Source organism: Balearica regulorum, chromosome 1 (genome assembly GCF_011004875.1).
Source record: "Balearica regulorum gibbericeps isolate bBalReg1 chromosome 1, bBalReg1.pri, whole genome shotgun sequence".
Taxonomy (NCBI): domain Eukaryota; kingdom Metazoa; phylum Chordata; class Aves; order Gruiformes; family Gruidae; genus Balearica; species Balearica regulorum.
In genome coordinates this window covers 122,647,778-122,673,525 of record NC_046184.1, presented here as the reverse complement: position 1 = coordinate 122,673,525, position 25,748 = coordinate 122,647,778, and the positions used below count along the sequence as shown (strand labels likewise).

The window sequence follows — 25,748 nt, the reverse complement described above, 5'->3', positions numbered from 1 at the left end:
TTTAGAGACAGCAACTTTTTCAATCCCCTCCCCAAGCTATTATTGTTTGGGCCATAAGCACACAGCTTTTTTGAAAAAGCAAGGAACAGAGATTGAGAAAAGACCAGGCAGAAGGAATCAATCAGCAGAGTATTTAAAGATGGACAAAGTGTTCTGTCTATTTAAAACCTGCCTTCTCTACGTTGTCAAAGCAGTTATTTTTACATCTTTTTCCTAAACTACATATTCCAAACACCTACACAGACATCAAGTATCTGAGCAGCATGGCAATAACTCTTTAACCGCTTTCCCCTCTTCTCACGTAATTGCTGACATGCTGTAGCCACAATCTAGTTTTGTTTGATTGTCTTGCTTAAGTCAGAGGTTATGATGTTGTATTCAATGGAAATAAAATCAACCTCCATGTTTGTGCTGCAGAAGACTACAAAGTTTGAACAATTGAGACTATTTCAGAGATGACAAATTCATTTCCAAGGAGGCACAGTGACGTCTTGTTTGAAAGAGTCCTCCTCAAACCTGGATAATTGCAGTAGGACTGTGCAAAACACACATGTGCTGCTTTGCAAGCAAATTTACTCTTCCTAAATACATCTTTTTTCCTCAAATTGTAAAAGCAGCTGAAAGTGTTGAAAAGTTTTGAGAATTAGATCTTTAAAGTTACTTTCAGTACAGGTGGCAATCAAAATGACAAGATTCAATGATTTTTCTCTCCCCGTAACTTAAAAACAATATAATAAACACAATTTTGAAACAGAAAATTAAAACTTTCCAAATATATCACATGGTGTCAAACAAATGTTTCAATGACAGCAAAATCAATTCTGATCTGCACTGCGATTACCCAATCAAAATTTCATCTAAATCAACATATGCCTATAGAAATGTGGTCAAAATGGCATTTTCCAGAAAAGAAAAATTCCATTTGGATTTCTTTCATCAATTGTCAGAAAATGTACTGATGTGTTCTGCTGAAAGGAAACTTCTGTCTATTCAGAAGGAAAATTATTTATGTTCTAATTTTAGAAATAACTGACAAATAGTCATCTTAAAATTATTTTCCATTCTTCAAACCATCTTCCAGCTCTGCTCTTCTCTAATAATTGCTAAAGTTCTTGCGATTTGAGTATGCAATTCCCTGATGAACTGAGGCAAATGAGAGGTGTCCTTACTTCTGGAGCTCTATTCAAAGGATGTGAATAAAGCATCCATCGTTGGGAGAATAAACCTTTTTTTCCTACCAGCTGTTTTGAAATCTTAACTCCACAAAGAACATTTCAAAATTCATTTTAAAGAAGTATTTTTAGTGTTGCTTCTTCCCATTTTGCAGATTTTATTTTGATAATATACAGTCATTCAGTCTGGAAAACTAAGAACTCATCTGTTTGATCCAAGATAATCAATGCAAACAGCAATTCCAAAGAACAGTTACAATCTAATGATGTGCTCTGCATTTTGGAGAATAGCTTTGGGTTTTATTCTACTAGGAGGAGAAACAGTCCAGAAGTAAGAAAACATAATGTATATAGTTTTGTATTTTACTGCTTAAAGCATTTAGCAGTCATAGCATTTTACGTCAACAAGCATTTTGCAGACCTTCCTCATTATTCCAGGGAAGGCAGGTGGTGCTAACTCCACGTTAATTTACAAAGAAATCACGCTGTTCTGCTATTTTCATTTGAATGAGAACAGCGCATGTGGCCCAAAGGCAGCACAGGGTCAGGTTGCATCTGCCTCTGCCTCAGCAGCATCAAGACCTGCAGTCCCCAAGACTGCGCTAGGCCTGCTGGTGTCTTGGGAGGTTTGCTCACTTTGGTGAGCCAGCAGACAGGGAACAATTAAAACCTGCACTAAGAACCTTCTCCCTTCTCCACCCACAACAGATCTGGACAAAAGGGCAGAGGACAGTATCCTGTAGCTTGATAAACCCTTCTGGATATTTTCTGTAGAGTACTCTCAACAAGCCTACGCAAAAGGGTAGCTCTGCGGAAGGACTCCCGAAGGCACGATTCATGCTGCCACCCCACCATGAGCTATGAAGCATACGCGCTATCCCAAAGTCCTCACAGCACAGTCTAGTCCAAAGGCTGATGTTCAAGACGACACTGTGACAAAGCAACAATCCAGAAGAGGGACTGGGATGCAGAAATGCTTTGGATCCTGAGCCAATGCATTCTTAAGATGCGTCTCAGAGTGACTGAGTCAGAGCTGCACATAACAGGAATTTCAAAGTATACCAGAGTACATTTATTCAAATATTGCAGCACAAACTTCATCGTAAAAAAACCCCCCAAAACAGTACTCTGCATTTCTTAACAAACCAACATAAAATCCCACAAAATGCTCTGTGATTCTTCTGTGGTTCTCCATCCCTGTATCCTTTCTTTTTTGACCTCTGTGACAACTGCTATAGGACAATCAATTTCATCTTATTGGATATGCTTCTGGCTTTGGTGAATGAGGACTTCTTTACCAGCCATTTGTGTAATGACTGGTAGGACACAGTATACAACAGCAGAGGCACCCCAGTTCTCTATTTATTGTTGCTCTCCCCTCTGAAGGCAACACCAAAAGACAGTGAAACTCAGTACAAACTGTAAGCTTGAATTACTGACTGTGATATGATTTCTAATATTACAAGGGAAACGTTTTGGCAGATAAATATGTACGAACCGAAAAAATCAAATCAGGGGATGAAATAGCCTCATCAGTAAGACTCTAAATTGGATGTGCCTACATCTTGAGTACTGTGCACTGTTCCAGTCTCCACATCTCACGATTGCCTTCAAGGACAGAGTAAAAAGGGTGAGACTCTTATAGGGATAGGATTAGACTGAGGGGGAAGAATGTGTGAGATTTACAAAATGATTAAGGTGGTGCATAAAGTGAATGGGGATTTTCACCAAGCCCCAGAACACTAGAAGTGGCATTGAAACTAGTGAGAAGTTGGTTTAAAACAGATAAAAGATACTTACTTCTTTTATCATATACTTTTTTACATAGCAGCCAGTGAACTTTTCAACTTGCTGGCACATAAAGCTGTGGAAGCAGACAGTATCTGTAGGTTCAACAAGGGTTGGATCAATTCAGGGACAAGAGGTCCATAAACAGTCTCAAGAATGAACAACACGATAAGAGTGGATGCCAAGAAAATAGAAGGAGAATGGACAATACAGAGTGACCAGGCTTGCATGCACTCCCTAGCTAGCACCTCCTCAATCCATTGCTTAGAGAGACCGCACTGGGCTGAGAAGTTTGAGTGAAGAAACTAAGTATATATAATTCTGAAAAATATAAAGATAAGATACAGTCCTTAAAGATAATAGAAAATAACATGAGCCTGCTTCACCTCATTTGCATGCTTCTCCATGTAGTTGAATGTGTACTCATCAGCATCCACCACAAGAAAGTTGTGACCATGGAAACAAACTCTGGCTCCAACAAACAGATCCTGAGCCTTGAAGTATTCAGATGGCTTACTCTTAAAGAGCTCCTGCCCAGGCTTCTTAATGCGACCTCTTTCCAAGAACTTCCCACCAAGTATCCCTATGGGAACAGAATTGTAAAAAATTAATTGTGCCTTTACTGGGGGGGAACCACAAAAGAAAACCCCAAAGACACCCCAAAACAGCTGGTTTGTATTTAAATATCAGTTTTCATCCTTGAGTTTCTTGTCTCATAATATACTCTTCCCACCCCCCCTTGCTAAAAGAACTGTCTCTGCCAGTGTCCACAGCAACAGTTACATTGTGCATATTCTGTGACATGTCTCATTTGAATGCCTGCCAAACACCTTCCCTTTTTTCCCTTTTCTTTAAAATGGGACAGAATGTGCCTCTTCAAATCGTTCCCATAACCCTGTCGCCAGTCTTTGGCCTGACCCTTGAGAAATGTAAGATGCAAAATGTAAGATGCAGGCAATTATCCTTGAACTGTTAAAGCAGAAAAGAAAAAAGAAAAAAAACCCCACAACTTAGGATAGCACAGTCCTATGAAGATCATGAATTCTGGTGCACTGTAATTCTAACTTGTTTTTAAGGGCTTTTGAATGTAAAAAAAAAAAATTAGGAGTGACATGACACTATCTTCCACATACAGTTCTGCCAATGCAATTTAATTGCAATCTGTTATTTCCTTTGTGAGTTGAGTATGTCACATTATTTCTTTTCACATTATAATGATTTTATTCGTGCCACTGGAAACTGCATGCGGTGCTCAAGGGTATGTAAGATACTAAAAGGAACATCTCACTTTCCAGTAATATCTTCTGGTGCACCACAAGATTGCATTGCATGTACTAAGCTTTCCAGAAAACAGTCTGTCACATGTTTAGTTTCATCAGGATATGTGCCCTACAACAACTCCTGAGTGCCTGGGGTTCGTTTCCTGTTTGTATTTGAGCTTCCAAGCCAAAAGCCAAAAAGCATACTTTAGTAACATAATGATGTCTTACATACTAGGTAGTGATGCAAGTCCAATAAAAAGCTGATGAACAGTGTAATAAAATGCCATTTGTAGTCAAAATTATAAATGAATGTGAAACCCAAACTACTTATCAAACCAGAGTTTGGATCAGATGTCTATCTTAATTGCTTTATTAGCACCATAAAAGCAAAAGACAAAAAATACACTATGGTAATGGTCAGGTCTAGCTTGAATAAAAAACGATTCAAATCACTAATGTAACTCTAATCTTAACACATTCCTTTTCACGTAGCTATTAAAACAAATACGAATTTTTAGGTTATATAATCCTGGCAACTGTTTGTACCATTTAAACAGAACTGGTCTCTATAAGATTGGAATTTCACTCTTGTGTCTGTATTTCCCCGCAATTGTGCACTTAGATTGGAAACTTACCTTAATACCTCTGTCCCATAATTGTTTTTCAAATGTTACAAGTTAGTACATTTCATGTGGTATAAAGAAAAACAACCAAAAATATCTCATTAGGTTAGAGATTTTACACTGAAACTTGATGAGAAATTTTGATGGAAATCTACAAGAGCCAGGCTCAAAGCACAAAATAAACACCACAACCAAAGACTCTCTTCCATTAAGACCAGATCAGACTTTGCAGGTGTTTGTACAGCTGTTGGCTTGGTCTTACACTGAGTAAAAAAGGAGTTGTGATCTTCTACATGGGGAGCCAAAGTGCTCATGCTTTGACCCCCATGTGAACAAGTGCTTCAAGATGTCCAGCCCGGTGCATTTCAAATACAGTTTCACAGTGTTACGAATAGTGTGAAGTACTTCTCTGCAACCTTCAGGTTGCTGGACTGAGAAAAGTAAGAGCAACTTTATTGCTTCCATCTCAGGACTGAGATTTGGAACATTTTTACTTGCCAATTTGTATCAATTCATAAAAATAAAAAAGGCAAAAATAGCCCTTTGAACCTGTGCACAAAAGGGATGGTCAAGTTGTTATTTTGGGAGCCATTTACTGGTTTAACTCATCACCTCTCTAAGACGTGCTCAACCTTACCCTTTTCCCACCCCATCCACTTCAACACTTTTCCTTCTCACACACGGATGTCCTTCTCGCTGCCATTTGCATGCCTTACTCCTTTTTTCTAGCTGCTCTTGTCTGACCTCTGCAAAGCCTTCTCATTCTTAACTTCAAAGAAACACATTCACTTTTCCTTCAGACATGACCAAAATGAGGGAGGGATAGAGAGAGAGAAGAGAAAGGGAGAAGAAAGAAAAGAAAGAAGGTAGGAACAAAGAAACTTCTGCAGTCCCAGGCCTCTTTCCAACTGCTGCTCTACCTCCCCCCCTCCACCATCCCTATTTATCCTGCCTCTTCATGGCTGTTCTGACTGAACTCTCCACTGGCCAGTTCTTAGCCACATCCTTCCATTTCACCTTTCTACCACCTCTGGAAGTCAGCTACTCCATACACTTTAACATCCCAGGAAAGTTAAAAACCCATTTACAGATACCTGCCTTTCATACGCATCTTAAAGCGTTTGTTATTGCTGGTTTGCAAACTTGCACATTTATTGTTTCACATTTTGTTTGACTAGCAATGTTCAATGGGCTCCAGGCTGCAATCCCAGCATATATTCTCATTCCAAAACAAAAGGAAGCCAGGGAGCAATCTCTGGCCTGGCACCCACGCTGTTGAGAGCCTGACCAACTGACCACATCTGCACTGCACAGTGTGTGGCTCTGGCTCTGCTCTGGGTGATGTGTGATATATCTGGGGTCTTAAGACATAGCTATTATTTTTGTGTGTTCAAACTGTTTGAAGGTATGTGAGGGCTGTGCTGCAGTCCAAGAGTGGTGTTTTACAGCATATAACCGAGGGTATGTATTGCAGCCCCTGGGTGTGACAGAAGGACCTGAATTTTTGAGTGTACAAAACCTCCTGGGATAGTGCTAGATGACTGATAAGGGTGGAGCAAGCCAAACCTGGTGCAGCCTTGTCCTTACTGCTTTGCAGGAGACTTTTCTGGAGTTAAGCACCCTCCAGGAGGGGCCCCAGGCTTTCTGGGGCCATGTCTAGTTGGAATGGTGCAAAGGAGAACCAGGAATGACCGAGCAGTCAATATGTATGTTTGGGGTCCAAGATTCAAATTGCTCCCTGGACTTCTTTAACAGTGCAGCTGTACCCTTAGCATCCTTTATGTCTCCAGACATAAAGAATGCCAATCAAACATGTCATTCACTAGTGGAGAACTGAGCCTCTTGAGCCTCACAGCAGCATTACATAATACATACATACATAAATGTATTTATCTTTAGCTGTGATAAAAGAAGTTGCACAAATTACAGGCCACTGGATGGCAGGAAACTAGTAAAATAATGATGACAGGGCACTGCTGCTATAAGCAGTGCTAAATCTTGATATTGCAGTGGGGCAGAGCTAACAGGGAATGCTCACTGAAGCATAGGCAAGTACTCTACACGTTTTCAAAACATTTCTCAGGGAACTGCTTGTATTTTAGTTGGGGGTGAGGTCCCTATTTACGCATTCATACTATAGTTGGATACAAGCAGAGAAGCCATTAGAAGTTCTTTGTATTGAAAAGGCTCAGGCCTTCCTAAAAACCTACTTATGTGCAGGGCACTCAAAATGACTTAGTAGCACCCCTGGCACAGAAAGAGTTCTCTAGGAATACAGAAGGGTCTAGGTATTCACCACACCTCCATTTTTTATGGATGCAACGTTCGTCACAGGTCTGAAAAGGATTGACATCAGAAATAATTTTCAGTAAAGGCTTAAGTGTAGGGTCGTAAGCCTGAAGCAAAAGGGAGTGAACAGTCCTCCCTATTACAGTCTTTGCTCTAGAGAGTGAGCTGGAAGGTTAGCACTGAGCAGAGTGTTATTACTCGTCACCATTGCAGGGTGTACCTGAAATACCACATGGAGGTGCTCTGTGCCAAGAAGCTGATACAGGGCAATTCACGAAGTATCAAAAGAGCTAGTCATGAGGTTCCACAAGAGCCTAAAATGGTAACTAAGGAAACCTTCTATTACTCTTTTTCCCTTGTCTTTGAATGTGATTTCCTGATTTTTTTTCTCTCTATGGTTTTATCAGAGGCTGACAGCACCTTTTAAGAGTCAGTCCTTCAACTGCTCATATTGAGAGCTGCCAGAGCATTTCTGGATGTTAACTGCTCTGAAACTGTTGCTGCAGATGTTCTGTGGGCTTCACAGAAATGCACTAATTTCTCCAACAGGGTCATGCTTAGTCAAGGCTTCCCTATCTCTCTGAGTTACAGAATTACTTCCTGACATTCTTCCCAGTGCTGTGCCCTTCCATCCATGTGTGAGACACTCCAAGGAAATAAAAAGATGCTTGAAAATCACAAAACTTCTCATATCCTCAGTTGGAGGCAGCCTACAACAGACAACAGTAGTCAAAAGGTCACAACATTGGGGGACCACACTCCAGCAATAGGATAAATGTGATCAAGCAACTGAGAAGTACAAATCATTCATCACTTAAATACTGGTAGTCTGGCTCTTGAAATTCAGTTCAGTATTACACACACACACAGACACTAGCACAGGGCAATCTTCACTCTTTATATGCTCTACACTACATGATTAATGATAAAGCATGCTAAAAAATGACAGCAGTTTTGGCTTCATGAGCTGTTTCTATACAATGGATGCTATATACGTATTATAACACCATAACACAATCTTGCAAAGCAAAGGATTTACTCTTTCATTCTTGACGTCTTATATTTCCTGTCCCTATTTATCATCAGTTATAATACAATTCGTGTATGTTATCCACAACAAAAGCAAATGTTTAAAGGCCTAATTTGCAAATTAAAATGTAATAAAAGTTCTAATGCATTCAACTTCCAGTTCCCAAAGGATATTGTGAAGTACTGTCATACAATGAACAGCGCTATTCTGAGTGATGAAGATTATAAATTACTATGACATACAACTATGCAAGATAATGCAGTAGACCTGCTGATGTAATTCCCATTGCATTTAAAAATCCACATCCTTGCTTCTGCTAGTGGTGAGTCTGGCCAAAATGTTTACTGTGAACTCTAATCAAATGAGCAGGGCAACTGGGACTGATTGCAAGACATTGCTACATCTTACCTGTGTTTCGCTGTATATGTTCAAAAACTGAAATGGTGTCATCACTGAGGAAGTAGGAAATAATGAATTTCCGATCCTTGTCAATAGGACTATCTGTGACAAGTTTGGCAAGAAAGCGCAGTATGTTACTTTCCTTGCCACTTCTAAAAAGCAAAAGAAGAAGTAAGAAATCAAAAACAGAGTATGAGACAAGTTTTCATCACTAAAAGATGCATTCTCCTGAGTTTTGTAACATGCATTAATTGTGTTATTCCTGGACCAAGAAGGGAAATAGCATAAGATTCCCTACTTTGTCAAAAACCATTTTCAGCTTAAATTAACAGAACCAGCTAGAGTCAGCCAGATAGAAAGGAATAATTTTCAGGAGAAAATTACTTCTCTGCCACAGGTCTGGAATGAATTTGTATTCAAATTCAGTTGCAAATCAAGCTCCAAGTTTCTTTCCAGAAAATTTATAAAGGAAGAACACATTTACATATGTATATTTTCAAATCAAATTCTGAATAGCAATACATACTAGGATTATCTCCACAAAATCAGGCCCACCGGATGATCTTACCAGTTGGATATTTATTTGTTAAGTGATTGTATTTTAAATGATTTACAGTACAACTATATGCATTATCAATACAATCCCAAGACTTTTTCTGTTAGCTTTCTTCTCTTACAGAGGTTCTGCAGGTGAATCTCTAGCATGTGACTTTGCTTTCTGCTTAGGCTTTGACAACCACTGCCTGACAAACCATTTCATAATGGAAAGTAAAGGGTTTATGCTTTAATATTGCTATGGTAAACTGCATGAAATTCAGCAGACAAAAAAAAAGTAAATGCCAGAAAGTCAAACAGAAAAACAAATCAGTGTTGGACTGCTAAAGCATACAGAATTCCTGACTAATACCTGGACTAAGACTTCCATCAAACTTCCACTGAAGACAGCAGAAGGGAAGGTGGTAGGGGGCGGGAGGGTCGGAATATTTCCCTTCTCAAAAGAGAAATTTTGCTGAGTTTGGAGAAAATTGGAGTACCGTGTTATTAAACCAGTCCTCATGCACCTGTCCCTTAAAAGTCTGATGAGCTGCATATTTTGCTGAAAAAAAATGACATCCCTACTTAACATTTCTCTCCTTCACAAAAAGACATAATTTAAAAAGTTGGAATTATTTTTCACTGAAATACCTGTCTTTTTCCATGAATTTCTTGAAATCTTTCTGGGGAGGCTTGGGAAGCAGACCCATACAGGAGCACAGAGAATCTTCTTCGGAACCAAATCCAGTATAAGGAGGAAACGTTTTTTCTGGTTTTGGAGGTGATGGAGCCTTATATGGAACTGGGGTGAAATCCTCTACAACAAAGACAGCAAGAGTTACTTATTACTGTTCTGATGAAGCCATTCTACTAAGGATTTAAACTTCCAATATGAATACTTATTAGCCTATTTCTGTAACAGAGCACTGATCAAAGTCAAACCAGGATCCCTCCTACTGTTACAGGGTAGAAAAAGACTCCATAGAAGCCAACAATGAAATTACTGTTTCTTCAAGGGTTTCAGGATTTCATCTATAATCGTAAAATGTTTGACAAATATCATTAAGATACACAGGCAAAAGGAAAGACAAATACAGTTTCAAAATGGGATAAAATAATAAAATAACATTTCTAAATTAATTTTTCAGTTTTATCCTTTGAGACAACATGATTAAGTAAATACTTGGCTTATGAGTTTCCTGCCCTCTGCTTTTTGCCAGAAGAAAATAAATACATAAATAAATTAAATTTTATTAATTATTTAAATCATACATATATGAGAAGAATGTGGTACACTGAAGCCAAGAGCTTCAGTCAACATCTCACTTTATGCACAGTTTTGGATGCTTGTTTCTACTCATCTTCCCCAGTCTCAAGTCTTTTGTTGCAGTGATCAATGGTCCTGACTCTCCCAGATACACAGCAGGAGCTCTCCTGACTCAGCAGAGACGTGTCTGGTCAGGGACCTGCGCTCACATCCCATAGGGGTTGCTCCCAAAGGCTGCTGCCCTGTGGTCCCTCCTTACTCCTCTCTTGGTGAAAATCTTGCTGTACCATTTGGCCCCTTGTTGCTTTCCTGCCCTGCTCTTTTGTTGCCACTAGGTTTCACATAAAACTTCAACAGAGTAATACAGTCTGTTGGTTAAATAAGGTTAATGGAAAATGGAAAAGGTGAGAGGGAGAAAGTAACTTGTATATGGAAGAAAGTCAATGGGCAGACCCGAGGCAAATAAAGACATAAATCATAGGAACACAGGTTAATTCAGGTTGGATGGGACCTCAGGAGGTCTCTGGTGTGGTCTCCTGCTTGGGACAGGGTCAGCCCCAGGCCAGACCAGGCTGCTCAGGGCTGTGTCCAGTTGGGGCTTGACACCTCCTAGGATGGAGCCTGCACAGCCTGCCCTGGCAGCCTGCCCCAGAGAGGAAAGTTCTTCCTGATATTCGACCCTGAGCCTCTTGTTTCCACTAAAGCATGTTGTTTCATGCCCTTCTGCTGTGTATCCCTGTGAAGAGCCAGGCTGCCTGGTCTCAGCAACCTCCCCGTGGGTGGATGCAGGCAGCTGCTCAGGGCCCCTCCTGGGCTGAGCAAGCCCTGCTCCCTGGGGCGCTCCTCAGCCCTGACCATCCTGGGGCCTCCCCTGAACTCGCCCTGGCATGTCCATGTCTTTCCTGTCCTGGCAGACACAAAAGGGGACACAGTACCTTGATGAGGTCTAACGAGCGCTAGGCAGAGGGGGATAGTCACTTTCCTTGCCCACTTTTTGGGCAGCCCAGGCTTCAGCTAGCCCTCTGTGTTGTGGCCCCAAGCTCAGCTTGCTGCCCCCTCCAACCCACAGGGCCTTTCCTGCACTGACATGGGTGCAATGAGAAGGTCAGAGCAAACTGCGGTCCAATTGGTGTGGCACTGCCTGTATTAAGCTGCATCACCTCCACACCTGGGTGGGCTGGAGATGCTGTCCTGAAGAACAGAGAGCTGGCTGAGTGTATTGGGTTTGCATGGCAAGGTTTTGGTAGCAGGGGGGCTACAGGGGTGGCTTCTGTGAGAAGCTGCTAGAAGCTTCCCCTATGTCCAACAGAGCTGATGCCAGCTGGCTCCAAGATGGACCCACTGCTGGCCAAGGTCAAGCCTATCAGCCATGGTGGTAACATCTCTGGGAAGAAGGGGAAAAAAATAGGAGCAGTTTTTGCACCCAGAGAAGAGTGAGAAGATGTGAGAGAAACAACTCTGCAGACACCAAGGTCAGTGAAGAAGAAGAGAGAGGAGGTGCTCCAGGCACCGGAGCAGAGATTCCCTGGTAGCCCATGGAGAAGACCAGGGTGAAGCAGGCTGTACCCCTGCAGCCCATGAAGGATGATGGTGGAGCAGATATCCATCTGCAGCCTGTGGAGGACCCCATGCCCAATACACCCGAAGGAGGCTGTGGCCCCGTGGGAAGCCCACGCTGGAGCAAGCTCCTGGCAGGACCTGTGGCCCCGTGGAGAGAGGAGCCCATGTTGGAGCAGGTTTGCTGGCAGGACTTGTGATCCCATGGGGGACCCACGCTGGAGCAGTTCATGGAGAACTGCAGCCCATGAAAAGGACTCATGCTGGAGAAGTTGGTGGAGGACTGTCTCCCGTGGGAGGCACCCCACGCTGGAGCAGGGGAAGAATGTGGGGAGTCCTGCCCCCAAGGAGGAAGGAGCAGCAGAGACAACATGTGATGAACTGACCACAACCCCCACTCCCCGTTCCCCTGTGCCACTCAGGGGGAGGAGGTAGAGAATTTGGGATTGAAGTTGAGCCCGGGAAGAAGGGAGGGGTGGGGGGAGGTGTTTTAAGATTTGGTTTTATTTTTCCTCACTCTACTCTGTTTTGCTTGGTAATAAATTAGATGAATTTTTTCTAAGTTGAGTCTGTTTTGCCCGTGACAGTAATTGGTGAGTAATTTCTCCCTGTCCTTATCTCGACCCATGAGCCTTTCGTCATATTTTCTCTCCCCTGCCCATCTGAGAAGGGGGGTGATAGAGTGGCTTTAGGGGGCACCTGGCCTCCAGCCAGGGTCATCTTGCCACGCTGTGCTAGGAAGTGAAAGATAAACACATGAGGCAAACTAGCTAAGTGACCGGTGTATAGAAGTGGAGCCCATGAAATAAACATTTTTTCTTTAAAACTTAACTTTTCTACCTAGCACTGAAGAGAGATGAATAATCTAAACTTGTAGCATGGGTTTCAGTGCAAATAGAGGAGAATGACAAAACTGCTGTCACTTGGAACATCTTCTGAATTGGTTAAAATGTTTTAAACATGGCTATATCCAAAGATCAAAGCACCATACTCTCTCAAAATCTGACTTGCCTAACAGCTGTATGAAGTTGAAAAATATAGAAAGAATTCAGATATCCAAGTTCTTCTTTATCTTGAAAACAAAATGAAATCTCCCTCGGCCTTTACCTCTTAGAAGAACATGGTCTGACTTGAAAAGCTAATACCTTCACCCAAATCAGTCACAAGGGGGGTTTGCAAAACCATGCCAACATTTTCCTCCATAAAAACTAAAGGTGCCCTTTCTGTGACTCAGAAGTAAAAAGCCAAGCCCACATGCAAAATAAAAGTCCATTCAGAAATTTTCCAAGCAATCTTCACCATGAAAGAGTAAGTGTACATGTAAACATGCACCAAAATATCATATTCTAAAAACTGCTTGTGACAAAATTGCCTCTCGAGACGCTTTCAGTGTGCCATCTTATGTAACTGACGCACGCAATTCTTGTTGCAACGAACGCGGAGTGTGCAAACCGACACGTGCGGATGACGGAGAGAACCCCCTCACAGGTGCGGAGCTGATGTGCGCTCAGTCACGGCGTGACGGAAGGAGCCGCGGGCGGTTCCCGCGCTCCCACAGCGCCACCTAGCGCCCCCGCGGCAGGTCACGACCGCGCGCTCCTGCGCTCAGGGCCAAACTCGGGCTCTTGATGCTGTTTATAAACCTTAATGGTTTGTTGGGTTTTGGTTGTTGGTTTGTTTTGTTTTTGTTTTTTTTTCATTATGCGCTGCGTTAATCTGCACTAATATTTTCTCCCTCAAAGTCCGGAGGTTTGTACCAGCATATTTTAGCAGAGACAAACGCCCTTCTCTTTGCACGGTTTGCAAATAATACACTGCCTGGCAAAAGAGTTTGGGAAGCCAGGGTGCTCAGTTGCACCGATAAACTCAAAAGACGAGCTAATGTCTTTACATGCAGGTCACAGTGTATGCACATTAACACTCACGCGTAAGGCAGATTAACAAATGCTAAAGCATTTCCCTTTGTATGTACTTCAGCACATATGGATGAAAGTTAGATACATAAACTGCAAGGAAACTACAAATTAAGAGGAATATTGTGTTAGCCCCAGAGAGTATATTAAATCGCTCATAACCCAAACTTGGTGTAAACAAAGTCCAAAGATAAGTTCAGTGCTTTGGTTCCCATGCTTTCCCCAATGTAAAATGACCTCACTTCATTCAGAGTCACTGAAGAGAGCAACGCAAACATCCAGCCTTGTGCCACCTACAGTTTCCAGGATTTTAAAGGATTATATACTCAGATTGTCTCCTGTGAATGAGGAAATTCAGAAAGAAATTGCCATGGGGAAATACAGTTTACAAAATCAGTTAAAAATTAATTTCTGCACCTTTGGAACAGCCAGCTCGGTGCAGTAGACTAATAGCTATACCCAAGCTCAAAACTCATTTCATCTTTGCTTTGCCGCACACCATTAGGGTAGAATCAGACAGACAACTTGCACTTACACATAAAACACACTCCTCTCAAGGTCAGCACTGTTTCTTAAGAAAACTACCTTTGTCCAGTCTGGAAAAGGAATCAATGCTCTCTTCTTCCAGGCTGTAACATTTTCAGTGCGAATTTACAGTGGGTAGAGGGTAAATTGAAAGTCCGGGATTACAAATTTCTACTTCCAGAAAGAACAGCACAGATATTTTCCCCTTGGACAGTTTCACCCCTTGTTATTGTCTCATTTGATGCCTAGTGGGAGATGGGCTGGCACTAGGGGGTTTATTTCACCTAGTCTGTCAAACATGTATCACATACCAGTAACTTTTTCTCACAACATCAAAACCTGAGTGAGAGTTGAAGGAGCACTGGGAACAGAAAGAAACAAAATGGCTCCAGCCACATCTTTAGCATATAAACAATTTGAAGATAGCATAGCCTTTTCAGTGAGAAAAACTAAATTCCTCAAGAAGAATTTGTTGTCACAGAGGCAGCATTAAACCAGCTCAAATGAGCTTGTCTGCTTTCAGTTTCAATACACATTATAAGATTTTGGCATACATTGTAAGATTACCTTCTGCCCTCAGTAAAAGAACTATAGGAAAACTCTCATATGTTAAATAAAACCATGTTTCAAGGAAGAGTCAAGTGCTACATACAGAATCATAGAGTGAAAGAATGGTTTGGGTTGGAAGGGACCTCAAATATCATCTAGTTCCAACCCCCCTGCTGCAGGCAGGGACACCCTCCACTAGACCACGTTGCCCAAAGCCTCATCCAACCTGGTCTTAAACACTTCCAGGGATGGGGCATCCACAACCTCTCTGGGCAACCTGTTCCAGTGCCTCACCACCCTCACAGTGAAGAATTTCTTTCTAACATCTAATCTAAATCGACCCTCCTTCAGCTTAAACCCATTACCCCTTGTCCTGTCACTACATTCCCTGATCAACAGTCCCTCTCCATCTTTCCTGTAGGCCCCCTTCAGGTACTGGAAGGCCACAATTAGGTCTCCATGGAGCCTTCTTTTCTCCAGGCTGAACAGCCCCAACTCTCTCAGCCTGTCTTCATAGGAGAGGTGCTCCATTCCTCTGACCATCTTCATGGCCCTCCTCTGGACTTGCTCCAACAGCTCTTTTTACTCGCTCCAACAGCTTCTTTTACTGAGGACCCCAGAGCTGGACGCAGTACTCCAGGTGGGGTCTCACAAGAGCGGAGTAGAGGGGCAGGATCACCTCCCTCGACCTGCTGGTCACGCCTCTTTTGATGCAGCCCAGGACACGGTTGGCTTTCTGGGCTGCAAGCGCACACTGCCGGCTCATGTTGAGCTTCTCATCAATCAATACCCCCAAGTCCTTCTCCTCGGGGCTGCTTTCAATCCATTCCTCGCCCAGCCTATAGTTGTGCTTGGGATTGCGCCGACCCACATGCAGGACCTTCCACTTGGCCTTGTTGAACTTCATGCGGTTCACACAGGCCCACCCCTCCAGCCTGTCAAGGTCCCGCTGGATGGCATCCCTTCCCTCCAGCATGTTGAACACACCACACAGCTTGGGGTCGTCGGCAAACTTGCTGAGGGTGCACTCGATCTCACTGTCCATGTTTCTGACAGAGATGTTAAACAGTGCCGGTCCCAGTACTGACCCCTGAGGAACACCACTCGTCACTGTTCTCCACTTGGACATTGAGCTGTTGACCACAACTCTTTGAGTGCAACCATCCAGCCAATAATTGGATTAGAGCGATAACCATAGTGAATATCAGTATATAGCAGGCAGGCAAGAAATTCTACCTTCAGAGGAAGAGGACAGACACCTCCGAGCATTACAGTCAAGAAAAGGAGAGAGAAATCCTGCTAGCCTTGGACAACATAAGAGGTGGCAATAACTTGGAAGGATGACATTGTTAATGTGATGTTCTCTAGACATAAGAGGAGATGTATAACAAACAGCTGAGATCTGGTTTTTGTGAGAGTCTGTCTCACAATTTAGGCAAGAAGTAAAATAAGAAGGCAATACCACCATCTTCACACTTTTTATATGCAGGATTAAAGAAAATCTAGTGCTCATAGAACCATCCAGGCAGCTAAAACATGATGGTGTTTATTCCAATTCAAAGAAAATCTCCTTTTACAGAGTCTTACTTCATGATTATTCCAGTTACCTGAGGAAAAAAGGCATCTGTAAATGCACAAAGTATATTTAGAAGCTGCTGCTGAGTCTCCACCACATGTAGCAGAGAGGTTAGACGCCAGAGAGACTCTGATCTCTGATGAGTCTAGTGAAAATTGGCAGCAGGCTTTAATGCCCCCACTGAGGGAAAAGCAAGAAGTCAGCTGTTATCCAGCAGCAGCTGCCTGGCCAAAATCACACATGTACCGGCCAGCCGATCACCCTGCACGCTGCTCTGCCCAGGCAGCAGGTCAGAGAGGGAGCCTGAGAAATGAGGGGGTGGGAGGGCGAGGAGAGCTGGGACAGGAGAGGGATCGCAGGGTGCTGCGAAAAGGCGTAACAGGATTGGGAGGTGCCGGGACATTGAGTAAAAATCAGTAAGAAAGCTGATTTGGGTTTGTTCCTTCAGGAACAATCTGTTATTTAAAAAAGAACACTTTATATTCAACTCTATGCTTTATACTCAGCCCTGTGCTGAGATACTGTGTTTAGTGAGAAGAACAAGTATCAGCTCCCCCACACTGCACATCAGCGTATTTCACGTTTCAGCTGGGTGACCAAAACATTTACATGGCTATAGAATATCTTTCTCCTCCTCTAAGGCTGCACTAGCAAGTCTGGACAGATAATATCACACATTAAGGCATTTTCTCTTGCATTCATAGCACTGCTAGATGACAGTAATGTCATTAGCTTCCTATTGAAGCGCATAAGCTATTGTTTACCCATGGAAAAGCTCTCCTTTGGTTTTCACAAACAGTATAAAAAGTAAAACAGGCAAAACCAACATTGGAAATATATCAGATACCATAATCATGCACTTCAAGGGAAATCTAAACTGCCCTTAATTCTCCTAAAGGGCAAATTCCACTGGCAAGCAACTTATGCTGAAACTGCAGAGTCAAAAATAAATTTCGGCCCCTTTAATGGCTTTGGCAGAAGAGTATAAATTGAAGGGGAGTAATGTGAAAACACAATAACAAACAGCTGGATTGATGCTGTGAGGTGTTGAGCACTGTGCTTTGATGTAAGAACTAATTTATCCACTTGCTTACTCTTACTCAAGTAAATGGTCTCCCTGGATTCAAACTGCAATTAAGCACGTTTCAGTGTTTAATTGGATGGGAGCAGAATGCCGGGCACTTTGTGGGACTGAGCCCACTGAGAGTAGCTTGTACATCCATCAGACACAAAGAAAATTTGTAACTCACTAAGAAAAAAAGGTGAGCCCTCACCCTTTCTCTCTCAAAACTTGCTTCTAAGCAAAAAACCACTCTGATTCTACTCCTAGTCCCTTCTAGTAAAAAAAGTCATACCTACATCTTTTTCAGTCCTGACAGAGAAAACAGGAAAGAATTTCACAAAAAAATGTGTGAATCTCTCAGCTCTAAGAAGGTGTGTATTTTCTGTGAACAAGACAGGCTGCATTAAGATGGATGTTTTTTGTGTGTTAGCCACGGTCTCTGCCATCATGTTTTCTTAAAGGTATGTACAAAACACTTTCCAGTTTCCTGAAAGTCTCAGCCAGAGCTGAGACCACACATCTTCATGTGTTTCATGTTAAGGAGGCAGAGAAACTGGAGGGAGCACTGAGAAAAAACAGAAAAAATATCACAGATATAAAAGAATGGACTATGGAGAAAGACTGAAAGGTTTTCCCTAGCAGCAGATGGCCTGGGAGGTGGGTAGGGTGGTAAGATGGTGTATTGGAATAGTGTCCAAATATGTACAGGGTTGTTATAAAAAGAGGATACTGAGCAGTTGTTCTCCTTGTCCAACAAAGGTAAAACAAAAAAGCTACTCTCTCAGTCTACACAAACCAGCTTCAGAGTAGCTATTAAGCAGCATTTCTAACTATGAGGTTAGGACAGGATACCTCAGGAGGCAAAGAAATCTCCTCTACTGCGGGATGCTGATAAAGGCTATACAAACATCACTCAGTGACAATCTATGTATATCCTGCCTCAGAACAATGGGAACGGACTAGATCACCTGTGGTCCCAATTTTCTAGAATTCTGCACATCAGGAACTTCTGACATCTCCTAACTTGCAAACCACCTAACTTTAACATCCAGAGATATAACCAGTAATTACTGAACCAGCATTATAGGAGGGGAAGAGCCTTTGCATTTGCGTGACGCTTGGTTGATACAGAATGGTCAGCTGCATTTCATTTATTGCCTGCCATGAGTAAGAAATCCCCATTCATTATTCCAGGATATTTTGCTCAGACACAGGATATTGCTGCCAAACAACGGCAGCAGTCTTGGCTGAAAAAATTGTCAGGGAAGAACCCCCTGTTTTGCACCCAAACTTAGACTCACTATTATTATAGATAATACTATGGTTATTGAATATGGCTTCCTCACACACTGGCTAGTATAAGAAAAGATTTATTTTGGTACAGACATGCCAAGCTATTATTTAGAAAGTCCTAATGAGATGTGTTTTGCCAATTAAGAAATTTAGTCTTGTAATGGCAGCACTATGTCATTTAATTCCCCCAAAGCAACAGACAAGCTTTGATCCACAACCTACACTCTATCTGATCACAAATAGAGCTGAAAGAAATAGTCTATCTGGGTACTTTGTTTCAAAATGTCAGAGAAAGGCCATAGTAGGATTTTTCCAACCATCTCTGAACAGACACTGAGCTATATTTACTGAATGAATAAACTGCCAGAAATTAACTGAGCTGTTATTGCAGGAAGATGTCCATAATACAACCATTAGCAAGTTTGACTGAGGGAATTCAGGGACAGATAAACGAAAAGTCCCTATTGTTATACATTTCCAAAATGCTTTTCCATTATGGCCATAGTTGCTAAATGTTTCCAGAATTCAGTGCTGAAACTTCACAAGATACATACTCTAATGGTCCAGAATACAACTGCATTGTAAAAACCAATAATGTGATAGACTACTACTGTTGTGTCAGAAAATCTTATTACGTGAGGATTCTGACATCCGTATAAAATGAAGCATAGTATAATGGGGAATAATTGAGCTCATTCTACTTACCCACTCACTACATGCTCTTTATTATTTTCTGACTGCAAACACAGCTATCGGAATGGGAGGGGGAAGGGGAGAAGCGACTTGGCAGTCTATCCATATGACTATTTTGTCATTCTGATTTTAAAACAGAGGCAGTTAGGAACAGAACATGTACACTACGTGTTAGTTTTCAATGGAGTAACATATAAGAAAGCCCTTCTGGATCACCTGCAAAATTACTGCTTTGCCACTAACAGCCTACAACAGATTGTTATTGCTAAAGGTTTTAATGAACATGTTTTGTCAGTAATAAAATTCGAAGACAGGTCTGTCAAACTCAGAAGTATAAAAAGCCTCATAAGGAAAGGATAATTATCACTACTTACTGATTCCATACTTTGTCCTGTAATATTCTTTAGTGAATTCATCACAATCACAGAGTGTTATCTTCCTTCCCCAAACATTAATTACTGCCCCTATTTTCAGGTCACTGTCTCTGTAAAATTCTTGATGCACTGCTCCTGTCTAATAAAAGAGGGAACATTTATACAGCAGCTCTATAAATCTCAGAATCCTAGAACTTTTCTTAAAATCTAGGTCATTAAGTGCATGTGATTTAAAATATAACCTTCATAGTCCATTTGCAAGTATTTTTCACCCCATGCTAAGCTACCTCACTTTCACAAATGCAGAATTTACATACTGTAAATCTCAGTAGTTTTCATTTGAGCTATTCTCCAACGGCAAAACAATTTTATAAATAACTCTTTTTGTTGTAGAAGATAACACACACAGAAATTACAAAAACTACTATAAAGACATTCAACAGCTGGATGCATTCAATAACATCTAACCTTACGATTGTCCAGAATGTAACGGCCTCTGTTTCCTACTAACTTTCCAAACACATTGAGAACAGTACGACTGGTGATTGTGCCCGGCTGATACAGCCCAGTGGGAGCATACTGCAAGAAAAGAGACCAGCTCTTAAGAAATGCAGTTAACAGTGGAGAAAGAGAACTCAGTTACCGTGGAACTAGCAGGTTTTTTACAGACTGACTGTTATGTTGTATTTTCTTAGGAGAATTTTTAGTAAATTCTAAGGCAAGATTACACCTCCGAACCTAAAAGCCAGTGTATATGTCAAAACTCAGGATGTATGCCAGAAGAAGCATTCAGAAGCCAAAAGTAAAGTCTCCTTTTTCTTGGAAGCAAACAGAAAGCAAAGGTCAGAACATCCAAAGTACCACATCCTTGTCAACATCTGCTCTAAAGGCTATTATTTTGATCAGTAATAATTACAAAAACATGCAAAGAACCACCTAGGGTTGGTTCTACTGTGCTAACCACCACACAAATACAGGGGATTCAAGTCAGCATGATTCTATTGGCAATATTGTTATAGCATTTTTGTTTCCTTTTTAAGTCTCAAAATTACAATAGTAATTTATCCCAGTAATATCAAATGTAATACGCAAACACATTACATTTTTTTAAATTATGAACAAGCTGCTGATGCAGTGTAACCAAAGTGGGTTATTTTGTCATACCACTTTCCCTGACACCCCAACTTCTGACTGACCTTCACTGCTGTCCTCAAAATTTCCACTGAATTCAGAGGAAGATGACAGCCCTTAAAATTGCAACATGTACTTCAGTGGTAGAAGGGGTCTGTTAACATAGAGCCACTGCTAAATCAGCATCTCAGAACACAGGATGCAACAAGGTGAGAAAAGTGCATTATTTTGCTGTTAGGTTTTTACTACAAAATCTCATGTACATCTATGGCATCACAAATAGATTGCCAGTATGAGAAGGAAAGGAGGGAGAAGATTCCCCAGTGTTTTACTCCATCTGTGGGTTGACTGTTATTATATCATCAGGATCTGTCTGGAGCAATACAGAAGTGCATCCAGCTCGTTAATTTTATAATCATAATAGGTTACAGAGGACTCAAACCCCTTGAAGATTTCTCTGAGAGGAGCCTTCTCAAACAAGCACCTGATTAATGCCTGAAAAAGCTTATTCATGGAATCCTGTTGATATTAACTAGCTTTGCATAAGGTCCCAAATTTAGGAACTCAGTTTTAAGAAATCAGTCAGATTTGCTGCAAAGAAGTAATGCTATGGAATACTAAAACTGGACTTTTCCAAAGGTTCCAAATATAAACCATATGGATCAAATCTGAATTCACCTCAGTTTTACATTAGTTTATCTATCAATACTAATTAATTTTCTGGACTTCCATTACTGCAGAGCTGTATTAATACATTTACCTTAATACACTAATATGGGAGAAAGGAAATCATAGGATAACTTTCTGCCTAAATTCTCTCTCCTTTTAATTTAAGTATGACAAGCCTAAACTTATTTTTTCCATCACTTATTAAGTTATTATATGAATATGTGTGCAAAACCTAAATAGTGCAAGTATGATTAATACTCTGATAACACTTTCTAAATATCATTACAATCCTAATACAGGATTTTCAAAACAAGGCATTTAATATTTCTTGATTAGTGGAAGAATTTGAAATAAGCTGTAATTTTCATTCCTTACCTTTGGCAGCTTATCTCTTCTGAGGAAAAGTGGAACTGCATCCCGGCCCGAGTTTACTGGTGTAATTTCTTTTATATCAATAGTATCATCGGACAAATAATAGTGCAGAACAAGTTCCCGTGGGTCATGAAACATGGATTCTGGGTCATCCCACACACAGAAAAAACGCAAAACATGTCCATCATGCTCCAGAAATTGTTTCAAAGTGTCAATGCGCTCATAAGGGCGCAATGGCTTCATACTATCCAGAATCTGCAGATAAAGGAGAAATTAATTATTTGCTCTTAAAAACAGGATACCAAACTGCAGGGTACCATCTACTCTTAGAACATGCTTTTAGGATTTTCAGATAACACCACACAATTACAATGCATGAAACACTATTTATGCCATTACCAAAGAACTATTTACAGAGTTGTTGTGCCCTCAGAAAATAAAGAAAAACAATTTTGTATTGGTTTTGATCCTTGTTGTTCTTGCAATAAGGTCCTTCAGCTCAGAGAGTTGTTAAATTATTTATAGTACAGCTTACATTTTCAACAAATTGCCTACGGTAATTGGATGACTACAACTCCAAATAGCACCACCCTTCCTGATTTACTTCCTTAAAAATTATTTTTTATAAATGATGTGGTATAAAGAATTAATTCTTCCTTTTCCCTTTGGTGTTTTCTTTCTTATAGCTTTAAAATATAGTTAATTAACTTCTGATTCATGTCATACAGTTGGCAGGTACTGGGTATGTATGCTCTCCTCTCAAGTATACACCCATAGGTCTAAAAAGGAATATCAAATCTCCAACTAAAGATATATTCCAGCTGATGTGATCTATGACAAGATGCTATCTACAGTCATGGTTGCTGCAAAACCAGTAGCACTGCATTAAATTGGATCCCAAGATGATGATCCAGTCTGAGGACTGCATTTACATACTGCAAGTTACAGTCACATATCTAAATGGTGACCTGAACTGGGTCATGAATATGAAGTCAAAAGCCATCATGTCCAAAGTGAGTTAAAGGGGCAAGACAATCTTTTTAATCTACAAAATTGCTTCCAAAGAAGAACGGTGACAGGTGTCAATGAGACAATGTAAGCTGAACTGTCTGAAGAGAAAGAACTGTTGACTATGGGCAATTTATATCATTGTCTAAATTTCTATTTATCCACTGACACCTCTTCTGGTCTTAAAAATTTGAGAGGGAAAAGGCCCATTCTTTCAGAGCATCAAATCTTAAAATAAGGAGAGCAGAACCAGGTTTTGCCTGCCAATGTCCCTGCTGATCTGCAGCACTCTTTCCATTTCAGGCATCATCATGCTTACAATGCTACAACTCAAGTATTTACAATCCCAGTACTATCTTTCCTCCTTCCTGACCCTTGAAGATGCCATGAGCAACCAAATACAGCCACAGAGCCAGATAACATCATCATCCATGGGATATCATCTCCAACAATACAAAAATATGAATCTAAGGGGTTTGCTACATTTTTCATTGGTCTCATTTTCTACCTCATCACATTCCTTACTTTCCTCTATACCTTCATTTTCTGGCCATCTATTAGGAGTCTGGTGCAAACTGATTTAATTTTGCTCAAAGCAGTCCAGAACAATCCACCCTTAATAAATAAAAAAATTACCTTCCACAAATTAGTCACAGGAAAGTGAGAGCATAAAGCAGCCAGAATTTTCTAGATAACTTTTCTGTAACTTCTCAACAATTGAGAATATTAAGACATAGACTGCAGTAATTTTAGGTCTTCTGATGCTCTTATTTCTCAAACCTCTTTCTCCCCTCTCCATTCTCTTTAGGCACACAATATGCACAATACTTGAATGTTTTGCTTGTTGTTTTTACAAAAAAAAAAACATCTAAGATTATGGAGTACCACATATAATGTTGACACAGTCTGCCAGTATCAAGACAACTCAGCATGTGTTAAGACACACTTGTTACCTACAGGGCCTGAGTAAGGGAAAAGCAACCCATGGCCAGCCTGAGTCATCCCTATGCAGAACCAGGAGACATATTACAAATACGGCTTTCACTGGGGGAGTGCAAAATGCCTGAAAGCATGAATGAAATGAAACCAACACGTCAGCCTGAGAGTGCCTCAAAGACATGCAAATGGTCCTACACATCTCAGTCATAATTACCTTTCATTTTTGCTGCTAGAGAGCTGCAGCGGTTTTCTCAATAGGAGGATTAAGTTGAATGCAACAGACACATGTAGTATTTGTTGCTTTCAGAGTACTAGGCTGGATCTATCACAACAGACTGCATATCGCGGGCCAAGAGTCCTAACAGTCAGGTCAAAATTAAAATACAGTGCCATTTGCACTCATATTGATCAAGAAAAACAGAAGTGAAAGAAACTGTGATTATCCCCTGCAGAAAACATCACTTCCACTACTATTCCCAGAGAAAAGACCTCAAATCCTGCAGAGAGGAATCCACATAGCATTTAGGAGCTGCGAGTGAGATTTTTAGAGGAGGTGTGTATTTGTTCCCATATACTCATAAAAGAGGGAACTGCGTTCAAATAAAATCTCACAAGTCTTCAAACTGCAGAGTGCTGGGTTCTTTGTGGCCGCAGAACTTGCCTTACACATGCAAAGAGCTGTTAATAACATGTGGGGTAGAGATGAAGGATGACATGAATAGACCAAGTAAGTGAGTCTGCAGGAAGCCATGGATGTGCTTGAACCACAATTCCAATTAGATCTTTTTTAAAATGCTTCAAAAGTGTTTATCACCAATAAATTAGCTCAAGCAAAATCATAAGTAGAACATATAACAGGTCCTTTTTTTTTTTCTTTTCTGTTTAAAATGGGAAGATTTATTTTATTTTTACCAATTAATTTTGTTCTGTTTCAAAAGGTGTGTGAACACATCAAGAGAAAATCAGTTATGTTTGGGACTTAGTTACAAATAGTAACTGTTATAGTAAATGTTAGTACAATGAGCCACGTAACAGAATTTTTAAAAGCAAGTTTTCTCTTGCAATTCATTACGTTGAAATAGCTACATATACATACTTTTGATTTGCTATTAGAGAAATATTTTATATAATGCATATCACTAATAGCAATGGCACTTTTATTCACATCAAGTTTTCACTATTGCTGCCTCATCTGACCTTTTGCCGTTCTTTGGTGTATGGATCATCTGGACGACTTGTAGGAGTATTTAATCTAACTCCCATCTTCCTCAGGAAATTTTTTGTAAATTGGTCACAATCTATAATCTTATATCTTCGGGCATAAAGGATTACTTCTATGTTGATATTGAAATGATCTATAGTATAGAACTGATCTTCATGAGGTGGTGGAAGTGGAATCCGATGCCGTCGAACAATAGTTCCTGTAAAAGAATAAGAACAAATTCATAGAGTGAATATCCTTTGCTCTAAGGATCACTTTACAGACTTGCTAATTTTCTACGTTGATATGACCAAAACAGATGAAGCCATATAGGACAAACAAAATTATCCTTCATTCAGCAAAAGAACTATTAGGTAAGAGGATCCTTTTTATTAACAACAATATTTTACACCTAGCATCAGAATCTCAAGTTCTAGTATTTGACAGAAACCAATACAGAATATTACCACCTTCTGGAGCAAACAGGAAACCACTGGAATAAATTCACATTTGTTGGTGCA

At 40.7% G+C, this 25,748-nt stretch overlaps 1 protein-coding gene across 2 annotated transcripts in view; it reads right to left on the bottom strand.

Moving 5' to 3' along the window:
- The window catches only part of EFHC2 (EF-hand domain containing 2), a 66,633-nt gene that overhangs the window by 17,555 nt on the left and 23,330 nt on the right, over positions 1-25,748 (bottom strand). For both annotated transcript variants that reach the window (XM_075773541.1, XM_075773548.1), the window contains exons 4-10: positions 25,224-25,447; positions 22,083-22,334; positions 20,376-20,486; positions 19,908-20,046; positions 9,749-9,914; positions 8,573-8,715; positions 3,347-3,543 (exon numbers count right to left, since the gene is read on the bottom strand). In XM_075773541.1, coding sequence (XP_075629656.1) covers positions 3,347-3,543; positions 8,573-8,715; positions 9,749-9,914; positions 19,908-20,046; positions 20,376-20,486; positions 22,083-22,334; positions 25,224-25,447 — 1,232 coding nt within the window. The remainder of the gene's footprint in view (positions 1-3,346; positions 3,544-8,572; positions 8,716-9,748; positions 9,915-19,907; positions 20,047-20,375; positions 20,487-22,082; positions 22,335-25,223; positions 25,448-25,748) is intronic.